This window comes from Phalaenopsis equestris, unplaced genomic scaffold, assembly GCF_001263595.1.
Source record: "Phalaenopsis equestris unplaced genomic scaffold, ASM126359v1 Scaffold001019, whole genome shotgun sequence".
Lineage (NCBI taxonomy): Eukaryota > Viridiplantae > Streptophyta > Magnoliopsida > Asparagales > Orchidaceae > Phalaenopsis > Phalaenopsis equestris.
The window spans coordinates 146398-162875 of NW_018165458.1; the positions used below are offsets into that span (position 1 = coordinate 146398).

Consider the following 16478-nt stretch of genomic DNA (forward strand, 5'->3'; position numbering starts at 1 on the left):
CATGTTTGATTTTTATCGAGAGCCCTAAACTCTTCATGCGAAAAATCTTTTCACTCGTGATCCTCCATAGCAACCTACCAACACTTGGGGATAGAAACAGTATTCAAAGATGCAATGAATGCTGACCCAAATGTGATATGTTAGAATATGAAATAAAGTTAGCAATGCCATTTTCCCTCCCAAAACAATCTGGAGAATGTTTGCATTGCTACAGAGATCCTCCTTAAAGTTCGGGGGGTTGGAGAATAAAAAAAAGGAATCATATCACTTGTTCTGAGTCGGAGGTGGATGGTGTAGGTGTCTCAAGAGTCAGGGAAGACTGGGACAAGAGATTAACTGACACAAGTGACACTATAGACACCGTCCCTTCATTTTGCTTTGTTCTCCTTAAATACACTCTTATCTCTCTTTCAGCTTGAACCCCAACACATCTTAATTCACTTTCCTCATTTTTGGTTCTTCAACTGATTCATCCCACATCATAGGACAAGACATTGCTCCCATGCATATTCCTCTCACCATTGCTACTCCACCTATCATGTCTCATATCTCCAATATTTAGCGAGTCATCGAAGAGTGAAATCATATACTGGGTGTAGTACGGTTCAAATTCTCTAAAATTCTCTAAATAACAAATTCATGCTCACAAAAAGTCTATTGTTTATCAAGCTCCAACGGATATATCCCTTATGGGCAGTAGAATGAGCTATGAGCACGCATTGACAACTATGAGATTCAACTTCCTTATTGATGGTCTGTCACAAAACATACACATCCAAACACCTACAATGAGAGAATCCTACTATTATCTCCTTTCAAAATCTGATAATGAGACTTCCAATCCAGCACCCTCGAAGAAACCATATTAAAAAATTGAGCAGCTGTAAAAACTGCTTGCCCCATAAGTTCTTTAGGACATTCATTATGATTATCATGCTTCGGGGAGCCTCTAGAAGATGGCTATTATTCTTCTCCACTACTTCATTTTGAATTGATGTCTATGGACGTGTGGTTTGATATTGTATCCCCTGAGCTGAAGGATATTCCCCAAATATTTTGTTGGTATACTCTGTCCTATTATCAGAGATCTTAATACCTTTATTACTACATCATATTAAGTTTGTAATATCTTGTGGAAGTCTTTACAGTAAGCAAGCACATTACTCTTATTTTTTATCAAATATAATAAAGTAATACGAGAAAAAACAATCAATAAAGGTCACAAAATAACAATAATCATTCATAGAATTTGTAGAACAAGGTCTCCGAACATTAGAATAAATCAAGTTAAAAACACCAGAACTCCTACTCTCAAAGTTGATATAATAGTTTTTAATAAGCTTGCCAAACTCACAAACATCACAAACTTTTTTTTATGTCTTTTCATAAAAAGAAGGATACAACTGGCTCAATAAACTAAACAAATGTATCTAATGCGTCTGTGATGTAACAACAACACATCCTCTACACTTTTAGATTCTCCTACTCCATCTCTCTGCCATAGATGTCAAAGCTGAGCCCATCACCTTCCAGTCCAAGGTACTAGAGTCCATTATGTTCCAGTCCAAGTACTAGAGTCCATTATGTCACGTTCCAGTCTCAAGTGTTCGACACATCCCTTTCTCTTGGAAGATCACCTTAAAAATATCATATGCACGGATGGATAAAAGGTTTACTGAAAAAAGGGGCATGTAAAATATTGGGCAAAACCATATAATTGATACCCCTCACCATACCCTTACCAACTATAGGTTGTGTTATACCATCAATAGTCAAATGCTCTCTAATACTGTTAAAGAAGTATAAAAAGAAAACTCTCTAGCAATACCCGTCATATGTGATGATGCACCAGAATATATTATATATTCAGATGATCCTGTGACAGAAATATAGGCAAAAGCATGTATACAATAAGTACCTTTGTCAGAGTGAGCATACGTGACAATATTACCCTTTGATGATGACTGGTTGGAAGCATCCTCGAACCTATCTCCTGCTGCTTTCTGCTGCTTCTTCAACAACTCTGACAATAATGATCCTCATTGGTAAAAAACACACATCTTTTCCTGCTTTGCTACCATCAGATTTGCCCGGTAGCACCCATTTTCCATCTTTTCGACCATCACGGTCATGACCACAGTCGTCCACCCTGTCCACATTCACACGTCTCTCCTTCCTTCGGTGGCCAGGGACAAGTCTTCCTCAAAAGCTCGGCTTCACTAGTTGTAGCACCTGTGAGTTTCCCGTTGGACACCTATTTTACCTGAGCTTGAGGCAGTCAATGCTGATCTCGCATCAAGAAGTCCACTTTGCTCAGAGTAGAGCTTCAAACAACTCTCTTGTATCATTGCAACAATGGCCTCATTCAATGAAGAGATAGTCGCCTGAGCTAGGAGGACTGGTCTCCTCTGATCAAAGACCAGGTTCAGATGGGCTAGAAAATGCAGTCCTCATCTGTGCAAAGATCTCCCCTTTCTTACACTTTGGACCACCACGACTCAATATCGTTGAGAAGTGACTAAGCTCCGCCCACAACCACTCCAAATATATGACATTTTCATGAATCGATCATCACCTTGTAATACTGTTTCATCTCACTCTGAATCTAAAAAACCCAAATGTGGTTCTCCATTCTAGCATAAATCAAATGTCCCTCACCTTTTGAATGACATCTATTGAGGACAATTGAGTGGAGAATTTAGGTGTAAAGTAAGGCCTGTGTGGTCCTCCACTCATCTCCACAGCACTATCAATCTCTAACTCAACCTTGCCTCCCGTCAAACATCCCTCTAGTCTCCTCCTTATTATAACAGCCTCGATCTGACACAGCCAACTCAAATACGTGGCCGATACATCAAGCTTCATATCCACATAGGGGAGATATAGCTTCACCTGCGTCGGAGCACATGCTGATGTCGTGGCTCTAGTCGAGTTCCTGTATGAGCTCGATTAAGACCTTCAGAACCTTAGAATCTATCTTCTCAGATGCTCCAATACTTTACCTCCTGCAACATCTCTTACTCTTACATCCTCAATCACAAGGATCCAAGTCTAGATCATATGCGACTTTATTACTCTTCTTGACCCAATCTTGATATACTTCACCCTTGACATCGAGATACTTCTCATCAACCTTTCTTTCTCTCCTTCCGCTCCACATCCCATACGCAGAAGTCACACATCTCTCTCTGTTCATTCCTCTTTGTTGCATGCCTCTGTCCTTGCATAGTGCCACTTCACTCCTTCCTCTTGCAACAAACCACAGAAGCCCTCTTCTGCCCAAATCCCTTGCAATATATTTAATAAAGCAACTTCAAACCACTTAGTCCAAAGAACCTTGCAATACAGTTGCGATCAGAGCTTGTTGGGAAGGCGATGGCATGAATGATCGCGAGCCTCCACCTTTGTGACGAAACCATGCAAGACAGTTGCGATCAAAGCTTGTTGGAAAGGCGATGACGTGAACGAACACTGCGATACAGTCACGATCAGATCTTACAGGAAATGCGAAGACGTGGCCGATCAACATCCCGCTCCTTCGTCACCTCGACCCCATTTCTCAATGGTTCCGAGAGGAGCAGCGCTCCTGGAGAAGAAATGTGCGGGAGTTTGTGTAAGCAAGAAGCACAAAGAGAGATCTCGTGTGAGAGAAAGCAGCGGGTGGGCTGGAGAGAGAGAGGCAGCTAGGTTATGCTCTAAAACCTAAAAGAAATAATTGCTCAAAATACTTATATGTACATTCATAACATGGGCTTAAAGAGGATATTACAACAGTTTAAAAATAAACCCCTAGACTTCTTCAATATTCCTTTTTACCTATAGGACTGTAAATAAGGTCCAATTCTCAACAAATCCCATTATGGATTTTTCTCGTACAATGTAGCAGGCCGACTCTTGTGAGCCCCCTATTTGTTTGATTTGAAATAAAATTGGAGTTTTTCATTGCTTTTAGTATAAATATGTTAGTCTGTATAAGATAGTTTTCATTTAGATGCAATTGGAGATTAATTCTCTGAATTTTTTACCTTAGAAGTGATATACCCTCTTATGTTTGTAAGTGATGTGCTTATAGCTTGTTCAAGGATAGGTGATGAATCTTCCACGATATCGAAGTCTTTGACATCATCGTTGACAGTCTTCCTCTTGTTGTTCTTTGAGTGGTCAGCAACTGTATTCCCTATATCACTTCCAAATCCTATTTTGTTTTCAGTTTTCCTCAATCACTTTGCAAACATATTTACCTTATTTGCTGATCCTAAATACCATTTAGGAACCCTAGATAGGTGTCATCAGTTGTCCTAATAGGTCATACTAACAACAAGGAAGCGTTTCTAAAAAGAAATAACAAGGAGTGAACTTGCACAATGGTATTAGCACCAGTTTTACCATTTTACTACTACTTTGTTCTATTCAACCAAAAACTCAACAAGAGTTAAAAGGAAGACAAAGCATAAATATGTTATTTCTAAACAAAGTTGAACACTTTCAATAGTTTGAGATTAAAATAACATAGCACAAAGAGTTTAGAGACAACTTTAATTATTTCTCATTTCACTTACAAGTTACAAGCATAGAATTTTTTGAGTTGCAACAAACGAATAATCATCTATTTACCAAATCTTGAAAATAAATCACAGCGAGAAAACATTGACAATAGTTCAGTCACAAACAAGCCCCATTAAATGATATGCATAAACATGGTATCTTAAAATACATGCTATAAAAAGTAAATCTATAGTATGGAATGAAAGGGATTTGCTATATTGTTGAGACAATGGCCATTGAAAGTTAAAGTTTCTTGAAGGAAAATGGAAATAATTCCACCCAACTGTTTTTCCCCCTTTCAAAGATTTTGAGAAGACAGCATGTGAAGGACTAGTGACGACTAGATGATGGAATTGATGTAAAGTACGCCTAGGACTGGACACCAACCACTAAATTCAAAAGTATAAAACAGGTATAGGTTTGCCTAATGCCATGCAAATACTAGCATGTTGAATACAAAGAAAAAAAACAACAATTCTCTTCTACGGTTTTTTCTTTCAATAAAAAATATAAGAAATTATATTATATTATTGGAGAGAGAAATCATAATTAAAAAAACAAATCTAAAACCAAGCAAAAATAATGAAGCAGTTGAGCAATAGAAAATGATTTTATTTTCCGATCTTTTATTACATAGAAACTTGACTCTATCCATGAGTAATTTCCGCAGAACCAAGAATACTACCGAGGAATGAATTTCTACAAGAGTAACTTGTAACAAAATAGTAATTGTTCATAAGCACCTTAATGCAGTATTTGTGGTATAAGGATGCTTGAACTACTAGTAACAAGGAAAAAATGAAGAATATAAAACCATAAAACAGAATGTTAATTGAGAAAATCATTTGGAAAACCTAGAAACAAAATTCATACTTACCTGTGCCTAGTATGGGATCCAGCAGCAATACCTGCCTATCCGAAATGTCTTTAGGCAAATTTTGATATATTAGCTATAAAAAAAGGTAAAATTTCATCATAGGAGTCAAAATAAATTTGAATAAAATAACAGTGCAGCTCAAACCTGCTGACCGTTATCTCCTTCCCTGTGAATAAGAATCTTTCCAATCTTAATCCCTTTACAGCATGCCCGCAATGCATTCTCCATACTCTCTCCACTGGCAAAAACGCAACAAGTTAAAGAAGCAAACCGTGTATTTGTACGATGACTGGACAGTGTCAACAAGGTTAAGCATAAAGCCATTGTAGCTGAGGAATAATCCCTTGAAATTTTAATTATTTTGTTTAGATCATCAGATGCAGCAGCAGTCTTGTTTCGATTATTGCAAGACTAATTTATGAGTCTCCTTTACCTTTCATTTGGCAAGGGTTTATTTATCAGGTTGAAATTCCAAATATGCTAGCTTTTGCCTACACATATACATCGGTGCCTTTTCTTACTTCAGATCTAATCTGCCAAGTGCTTATGCAGTCTCATTTTAACTTTCAATTGTCTTATTCCTAATGAATGTTCCTTGATAAAAAGAGCATATCCAATGCAGGAAGCTTTTGCGATACCATTCCAGGGATCCTAGAATGTGCTTGGGAAACAGCTTGAGCATAGAGGTGATTGTGAAACAACAAAGGAATGAGAGCAGGGACGGTTGACGACGTTTGGAAAGGGACAAAGGCTGAAATGCGCAGTTTGACAACAATTTTGGGTTGGTGGCCACTGCCCCTGCTAAAAATAGCAAGGACGACGACGACGAAAGAGCGTGGTACAGGCAACAAGGAGGTTCACCACCTATTTCTGAGCCAGAAAACACCATTTTCAAAAGAAAAATGATAAAACACCCCTAAACCATAAAATCAAATGTTATAATGTCCAAAATACTCAAAATAAAGAAAAAGTCTCCAAAATAGAAAAATTAAAATTGCATATTATCATGACCCGATCCGAGGCTTGAATTTTTCAAGACGAGAAAAAACAATTAGACAGTGATAATCAAATTTTTCTATTTTCATTTTATAACTAATAATTATTTATCTTAAAAGAAATAAAGAGCAATGACAAAAAAAAAATTCACGCAATTAAATTTACTTTATTTTTTATTATCCACATCTTCTATAAATATTTTTTCTTCTATTACTCATATTTTAATCAAATAAATAAATTTGAAATAATAATTTAAAACAACACTGTGCTAAAAAAAGTCATCGAGTATTCAAACTGATAAACTATATTAACAAGACGAATAAAAAAATAATAAGCATATTAGCGGATCAAAGATGGATCAATTTAGAATAAATAACAATTTATTAATCAAATAAGACAATTCAAATAATTCCATAACATTCCATTATACTAAACTATATCATTTTCTTATCTATAACATTTTATTTTTACAATCATCATATAAGCACCAGGTAAAATTGTATTAGTTAAAGAATATCAATATCAATATCATTTTTTCAATTACGTGCACAAATATTTTTGCTTTTCCCCGCTACTAACATAAAAAATTAAACTCCATCATAGTCAGCATACATATGCAAGCATACAATATAATCCATATCATTCATATGCTCATCTCAGTTAATTATATATTTATGTCATTAATTATTACGTGATAATCATTCAAACAAAGACAACATCCTCCCATCTGGCCTCACACGATTCTTCCTCGCCTCCTTGATTACCAGGGCATAGATGTTGTCAGCTTGCATTGCTTCGACCCCTTACACACATTTCTAGCATTCTCTCCATAGGATCCTGGCTGTTTTGTTGACTCTGGCGTCAACAGTAAGGTATGAGAATGGAAGCAACCTTCTTATATTTCTTCTTCCTTCTCATTCTCTGACTATCAATTTCCTCTCTTTCTGTTCAAAAGAAAGGATAGACTCTCGATTAAAAACCCCCTTCGATTCTTAAACCTAACCATAGCAATAATTGACCCATAAAGTCGATTCGATTCTTTTTTTTTCTCTTTTGTTTAAATAAAATTTTAGTTATTACAGTTGGATCCCTTCTTCCAAATGATGGCTAGCTCGAGAAACATTGGTCGATTGCTTGCGTGTTATCCTTAACTTAATACACAATCCTATCTCTTATCATTTTTCCTCAAGCCACTCGATCAAGTCCTTTATCTTCTTTGATTACCCCAGCTACCCCTTCCTGGGAAATCAAAGTCTTTTGGCTTCAAAAAGACATACCGCTACTTCTACAATGCTCGTTTATTCTCACTACGGCTTCCCCCCCCTCTTGTTCCCCTGTCATCTTAAAAGTTGGTTTGGCTCCTCGATTTGTAATGCTGGCATTACTAAGGCAATAAAAACGGGCGTTACAATCTTCCCCTCTTATAAAAATTTCAACCTCAAAATTTTTAGACCTCCATAAGCCACTTCTCATTAAGCAGGTAAAACATGAACCATTCAAAATTTTTCATTAAGTCTAAATTTCATTCACTAAGATGAAAAATATATACAATAAAACAAAGGGCCGATACAAGATAACTCAGTTAACTTCCCCCCATGAACTAAAATAAGCCAAATAATAAGTGTCACCACATCATGAAAAGTAATATAATTAAGAAAATACACAACAAAATACATAACAAAAGATAAACAGACCGACACCCCATAGCCCGAAAGAAAACATAACACTCATCAAACCCTATTAGCATTACGATCAATAGGTTCTTCAGGATCACTATGTGTAAGAGCATAAACTCGAGGTAGATCTTGGAGTCTTGGCCGACTCTGAGTTGTAGCTGAAACTGTAGACTCCATAATTCTTTGTCCACCAACAATCTTCTGCGAAAGTACTTCTTAATTTATGCTCTTCAGAGGTCTTCTAGTCAAATGAGGGCAATAACTAGCTATTTGACCAAGTTGGCGATAGTAGTAACATGCCTTATAAAGCCCATCAAACAATCAACCTTATGTTGCATTCCACATTTAGCACAAAAGATTACAGTATAATGAGTCATGCACTATGTAATCCACCTAAACTGAACTTGGGCTTCTTCCCATTATATCCCTCTGATTGACGTGCATGCTCTCCTTCACCAAAGGTCTTCCTCTTATACTTTTCTCTACGCTTTTGAGTAAGCTGAAAATCAATATCTACTCGTCTAGCCCGCTCAGCTAACACTAAGCAATCATCAATCCCCAAAAGCACCGACATTTATCTAATCAAATCTTTCAATCCAGAAAGAAACATGTAAAACTTCTCTTCTACAGTAGTGATTAGTTGTGGTGCATATATTGATTGTGCAAGAACTCTGCTTCAAACTGCATGACTGCCTTCTCTCATTTTACCAACTTTATAAACATGCCTTGCACTCGTCTACAGGCGCATAAAATCACAAACAATCCTAAAATGCTCTACAAATTTCTCCTAATTTACTATCATGTTGGGTATGTCTCAAAGCCTGTCTTGACGCTATCCACACCACCAACTTTTGTCTTCTCCATCTAACACAAATGTACGAACGACACCCTTCTTTCATTGGACATGTCATCTTGCCTAGTATATTTTCTATCTACATCGGTCGATTCTTCGCTTAAATTGGATCTTCAAGGACGTAGTCTTGAAAGATATTCAAATATTTATCCACAACAATAGTCTCACTCCCACTAGTCTACGGCCTAGACTCCTGAATCAACTGTGTCATCAAACCCATTATCTAGGTCAAGACATTCATGTTCACAGTTATTGCACCGGTATTTCCTCGTTTCCTATCACATTTTCCTCTTCCACAATCTTAAGTGCATTCATTTAGCTGACTTTAAATTAAATACCTAATTAACATTAACTTAAATTTTTAATTTTGTATTATTTATTTGTAATTATCATATTGGATATTTCATCAAAATTACATTAATTAATTCTAAATTTAGTCTCCGATATAATTTTTGTCATGATCCGACCCGGAATTGGATTTTTTTAAGATGAGAATAGACAGTCGGACAGTAAGAATCAATTTTTCTATTTTCATTTCTATAACTAAAAATTAATTATCCAAAAAAAAGAGGCACTGCAAAAAAGAAAATAATTAATAAAGTTAAATTTATCTTATTTATGATTATTTGTATCTTTTATAAATATTACATCTTCTATTACTCATCTTTTAGTCAAATGATTAAACTTGAAATGATAATTTAAAATAATTACAAGCTATAAAAGTCAATGAAAATTCAATCTCCTATAGTATAATAACATGAATAAGAAAGCAATATGCATGTTAGTCGATCACAGTTAAATTAATCTAGACAAGTAATAGATAAGTAATAAAAAAAGACAATTCAAATAGTTGCATAAAATTCAATTATATTATATTATATAATTTTTTTATCTATCACATTTAAATTATGCAACTGTAATAGGAGCACCATCTAAAATTATACAGTTAAGGTACATCAATATCAATATTCATTATCAATTATGTACACGGGTACCTTCGCATTCCATAGTACGTTTTAGGGGACTTTTGACTCTTCTTTCCAGACACGTACTCTATAAGAAGATATCTCTCCCCTTTTCTCTTATAAACCCCCTAGTTACATTATATAAAATGAGTCACAGAGCCCAAGAGTTCCCTATTTCACCACTACGGGGCAAGTCTATGTGTGTTCATTCTTTCTTTCTTGCTCTCTCTTCACTTCTCCCTCAAGGTTCCTACCACTCTGATCCTAAGGCATGCCTCACAAAACAAATATGGATTCAACAGTACTAACATAATCATCCCACTGTTTGGGGCATCCCGACAAACTCGTCTGGATGCATGCGTATGTCGAAATCTAATAAATCTACCTTCACTTCAAGATCACTGAAAATTTTTTAATGGAAGAGATTCACTTTCTCCCCTTGATTATTTTTGGCTATAGGTACCCTCACCAAATAATACTCTCTCAGAGAACAAACCTCTATTGCAGTTAGAGGATTTCCCATTGCATATCCCCCATAGTGAGTTATTAGACACTTCGCTGAAGATTTCTCTTTAAGGCATATCACCTTCTTCTCCCGATCAGATTTTTGGAAGACGTAGAATTATAAATTAATGGTTTGTTGAGGGCTTAGGATTTGATAGTAAGTATCAGGGTAAAATTTTGGTGAAGGTAGGAAGGTTGAATTTTAAAATTTTAGGATTGGAGCTATGAAATGCAGTAGAAATGGTTTAGCTAGGATGATGACTTTTTTTTTTTAATTCTGAATTTGGTGGAAGAAAGTTAAATTCCTAATTTAGGGTTTATCGGGCTCTAATACCAAATTATATCATTCTAGGGTTCATAGAAGGTATTTTAAAACCTGCTTTAACAAATAATTTGTTATGAAATAACAAACGATTGATAATAGGGGCAATCGACAGCATTTAGAAAGGGATAAGAGTTGAAATCTGTTATTGGATAGCATATTTGGGTTGTTCAGTGGTTGTCACTAATGAAAATAACAAAGACAACAAACATAATATGGCCAACGGAGCGAAGAAGATGAAACAACGTGGTAGGAGCAGCGAGGAGGTTCGTCATCTATTCCTGAGGAAGATACATGCACTCTTTCAGAAAAAAATAAAATACAACATTCCTAAAACATGAAATCAGTATTACAATATTCAAAATACTCAAAACAAAGCAAAAGCCTCCAAAAAAGAAAAAAAATAAACATATATATAATCTTATGCTAGAAAGAAACTTCAATTAGAAGAAAAGAAATAGGAAGCAAATAACAAAAGGCAATAATCCCGCTGAGTTTGTCAATTAGATGAATTTTTTCCTATTCAACCCTCTGCAATCATGTTTACATTGCAAGATTGAAGCGAAATCATGATTCCCGAGGTCGCAAGGGTTTGACATATTGCGGAATGCAGAAATTTTGTGTCCCATGACCCAAGCTCCCACGTAATTCTATCAATATAGGACCTAGGAAGGTTAATATATACAGCCTTAACCCAAATATCATAGCGAGGCGATTATCATGGCCCAAACTCATGATGTGACAAACTAATGATGTGACAATATAAAAAGGAAAATTTATATATGTAGCACACAATTCTTATTTATTTACATATCTCACACCTATGCTTTTATATTTACATGCATAGCACTTTGGTACTTTATGCTTATGCAAGAAATTGAGTATTTTACTTTCTAAAAGCCGTAATAATGCTATTTTTGACGTGATATTAAAGATGAGCGATTTGTGTGTAAATATGAAAGTTTAGGTGTGAGAAATGTAAAGGCTTCTGTGCTATGTATGTAAATGCTCCTCAAAAAAACTGACCACTACTCCAAGCCTACCCTCAAGCTTCCTAGAAATACAAAACCTCAACAGATGGAGACCAAATGACTATCAAACATGGTCATTTTAACCTCATCCTCCAAGGTTTTAGATCTCTGCATTTGACTATGTTTATAAAGCCCAAACTAAGTATAAGAAAAGAAAATATTGGATTAATGATAGAACATTACTAAATAAAATTTAGAATAAACTATAAACAAAAAATGTATGATCTGTATTACTTCTGAAAGCTTAGATTATAACTGTATGTGACGGTCATTTTCTTCAATCCAACTTATATGAAGCTCTTTTAGTTATAAGAACAATATTACTACTTGCCAGCCCTCCACGTAAACATGCAAGGTCAATAGGTTTGCAGGTTTGCAACTAAAATCAAGATAAACTATGCCAGAAGATGTTACCACTTGAAGGAATTTTATGAATTTTATGTAGGAAAGAGTTCTCAAACCACATTAAAAATATATTTTGGAGAGGACATTATTTTTAGAAAAAATGTATTGAATTTTGTTTCATGCATTTTTATCATAGACAGCTGGAAAATAAAATCACGAGGTAGCGGCAACATGATAGTGATGAATATTGAAAATGCTCGAACTTTCATATGATAGTAATTACTCTGCATTTTTTTTCTAAGGATATTCAACGTCATTCTATTGTGGTCATCTATAATATTAATGCAACTTTTTTTTTCATTGAAAATTTTCTCCCTTTATTTACTCAGTTGCTAGTAAAATAGTAATTGAATGCAAAGTTATGATTACAATAAAAGAGAATATTTAGATGAATGTGTGAAAAATTAAGTACGGGTTAAGAAATGATTATATTTAGGATGATGGCACTCTTATCTATTAAAAATAAAGCAGTTAAATAAACTTAGGTAGTTTGAACATATGTAGTAAGAGCTAGACACAATCAATAAAATTGGTAGATATAATTAATGTAAAAACATGAAAAGAAAAAAAATGAGTAGACTGAAAGTAACATAGATAGACAAATGTATTTATATATAGTAGGTCTAACACTTAACAAGAATGAATGGACCATGTGACTTTATAAAGCTGAACCAAAATAATCAAGGAAAAGCTAATGACGATTATCTAACCACTTTTAAAAGCACAAATGAAAAAATAACTGTTTAAATAGTTCGTGCATTGCACAATTGTTTATTTTAAATATATGAAAGAATATAAAGCAAAATAAATACTAAAATTTTGGAAACAAAAATTTTATTAGTTTAGGATTGAAAATTAGACAATAAAGCACATATACATTCAATTCAATAAAGAATAAGCTGATACAACAATACCTTCTAATAATTGAGATACCACATAATCTTTTGCAAAATTCAACCCCCGTGTATACAGATCCTATGTAAAGCAAAAATGATACCATGATGAGCTCAGTAGGATCCAACCACATCAAAAAGATGAAGTAATAGTAAATTAATGCTATAAACCTACAAAATATGAATTATTGAAAACCAAGTCCCTTAAATGTATTTAATTCATACAAGTCCATCAATTAGGGTTGATAATCCTCATAAATTTGTAGGCATGCATGATGAGGAAGTTGAGACAAAATAAAATGAAAGCATGTTATGGTATATTTAATCATGACTTTTTTTCCCTTTAAAATACATAAATCATAAAACAATGTTGGCATTTAAGAAAGCATAATGCTAACAAGCCTGAAATAAGGTTAAGCAAGTTGATTTGCCAAATTATTGCTTCATTAAATATCCTAGATTAGTTCAATTTTTCTAAATTAACGTACTATGTTTCCCTGCATAAAACTAACCCTCAGTAAATGTTATTGACGTAAGGCTACATATAACAATTACTCAAACCATATATTAACCGGAGCTCCAATCACCAGGTACACCTTTTTTAATTTCTTCATTTCTCTAAATATTAAAATCATCTATATAAGAATATCATAAAAATAATATATACTGGTTAGATTCAACCCATTATTGTTTACCTTTCCCAAAGGGAAGATAAGCAAGCAACAACTTCCTTCATGAATTTCAGCAACATCTACTTATTAACCTATGCTCTTCAGCATCAACACACATCCATAGATTATGCCAACATCACCGCATGGGTGTCCCTATAAAAGAAAGCCAAAAGCTCCAACATTAATGATCGATACAAGAACATCATAAGACTACCATATTGCTTCCCCTCATATACCAGCACGTTGTGGTTAGCTCATCACTTTTGTCTGATGTTTTGCTGTCTCTGGAGAAGAAAAAGTCAAATCCAAACTTTTTAAGTAGGCTTAGTGCGATTGAGGCATGTCTACGCACATTCATCCAGAAACATAAGTAGGCTTGGTATCCCCTACCACTAGTAGCTTTGCTCTTCGGTTTCATTCTAGGACACTAAGCAAAAGTCAATACCATTCGATGTTTCATTAATTCTCCAGAAAATCGTCATTATCCTTGTGCCAATGGGGAGATCATATCTCTGTCATCACCTTCTGTAGATGTTATTGTCGGAAAACCCACCTGAGTCACTTGACCTACATCTTCAACTCAATAGAAGCAATAAAACAATTCCACTCCAATGCTTGCATGGCCATATAATAAATGAATACCACATAGATAGAGAAGGCCATACTATCAAATAAATTTAGGGTAAATTAAATGTATGTAGCGGGGCCTCTACTTGAAACTTAATATAGTCAGCAATGTCAACAATATGGACATTGGAAGAACGCCATCTTAATTTAAATCAAAAATGGGATGGCCTGGCATGCCATGTCTGGACAAAAGAAGGCCCCATCACCCTACAAAGCCTATATGTAAAGGCCTACTAAAATGAAAAAAAAAGGCAATCGCTTGGATGTTCCCCTAACCCAACCCGGGAACGGACCGGAGGGAACCGCAGCATGAGGAATGTCCGCGTCTCGTCGCAAGGCGCATGCGTTTGAGTTTTAAGTCATAGGACGAGCTTTGGGCAGGCAGTGCAGTCCGAGGCACAAGGGTCCTAGTACTACCCAGGTGCGAAGAACCCCGGAGGTGACTTCAATGAGCAGAAATGTCACTCACTGGCCTAAACGACGAGCAAACACTCGAACGTGAGAGCAAGGGATCACCAAACGAATGGACGAGCTCCAAGGAGGGAGGATAAAGGGGGGCAAGAACCATGCTTTCAGAGATGACAGATTTTCACTCTGAACTGCGAGAATAACTGACTCAGTCGTGCCTCCAGGGGGCATTCTCCACACGAGACGGGGCCAAGCCCAGAATGTATGGGTGACAGATTGGCCATAGGGGTACTCCGGGGTATACACCAAGGCAACAATCAAACATACTAGCGCCAGTTCAACGGATTTATTGATAGTCAACTCAATTATTATGAAGGGGAAATGAAGTTGAGCGAAGAGAAGTGATCAAATCACAAAGAGAGATGAAGCAAGAAAGTACAAAGACATAGACCGAGACGAGAAGAGTGATCAAGTGGCGAGAGAGAGAGTATCTATGTGTGTTTAATAACATTTCTTTTACAATTTTTTGTGAGAGGATAAAATTTAGACAGCATCACATAAAAATTTTGGTTGAAATTTAATATATGATTAGAATCTTATTTTGCCGAAAAAGAAGATGATTAATATTATTAAACAAGAACTTGTTAGATCAAAAGAGTATTTAAAGAAGTAAAAGAAATAATAAGCCGAATTTTATGTGAAGTTAGACTAAAAATATAAATCAAAATTAATAAGAATATATTAAATTTACTTATGCAGAGTTATATGTTTTTATTTTATAAAACTTAATTTGAAATAATAAGGATGTAAAGAAAAATACATTACATAAACAAAACGAAACAAGCTGAGATCAATATACTTACCCCATAGCAAGATATTAATAGATAATAAGAGCAAATCATTAAAAAATGAAATTTAAATAAAATCTATGAACATACATAATTTATATGAATAATTATAAGTATTAAAATAAAAGTGGATATTGGAGACTAAGATATAATACAAATATTAAGAGATTAAGATGGGCTAAGAAGCACAAACATTTCTAACTAAAGAGTCGTGCAGTATCAGACAGTTCCCTGACATCGACACTAGCCCGACATGCCCCAGACATGTGTCGGACACGTCCTCAACGTGTCTGATTTAAATAATATTAAAATAAAAAGGGACACGTGTCTTAAATTATTGAATTCAAAAAATTTTAAAAAGTTTATTTCTAAACATTTATGGCATATATTTATAAGTAAAACAAAACAACAACAACAACAACAACAACAAAGCCTTTATGTCTACATGAATCCTTTTTCTCCATTGCGTCCTATTTAGTGTCATATTATAATTTAGTTCTAGTAAATTAAGATGATTTTTAATACAATAAGCCCAAGTCTTCCTAGGTCTACCTCTGACTTTCTTAACACAAGTCAAATCTAAAACATCTACTCTCCTAATCGGATCATCAGATGATCGACTTTTAATGTGACCAAACCTTCTAAGACGCCTTCCTCTAATTTTGTCCATCATAGGAGCTACACCAACCCTATCACGGATATATTCATTTCACATTTTGTATCTAAGTGTAAAGCCACTCATCCACCTAATCATTCTCATCTCGTCAACACTTAACTTATTATTATGCTTCTCTTTTAAAGGCCAACATTCAGCGCCATAGAGCATTGCAGGTCTCACCATCGTCTTATAAAATTTT

General features: G+C 35.0%; 1 protein-coding gene across 3 annotated transcripts in view; it reads right to left on the bottom strand.

The window, feature by feature from the left end:
• The window catches only part of LOC110032751 (uridine kinase-like protein 3), a 124630-nt gene that overhangs the window by 17898 nt on the left and 90254 nt on the right, over positions 1 to 16478 (bottom strand). For 2 of the 3 annotated variants that reach the window (XM_020736496.1, XM_020736499.1), the window contains 3 exons: positions 13089 to 13149; positions 5567 to 5660; positions 5423 to 5495 (listed from right to left, as the gene is read on the bottom strand). In XM_020736496.1, the coding sequence (XP_020592155.1) occupies positions 5423 to 5495; positions 5567 to 5660; positions 13089 to 13149 (228 nt within the window). The remainder of the gene's footprint in view (positions 1 to 5422; positions 5496 to 5566; positions 5661 to 13088; positions 13150 to 16478) is intronic. The other variant, XM_020736498.1, reaches the window with a different exon arrangement.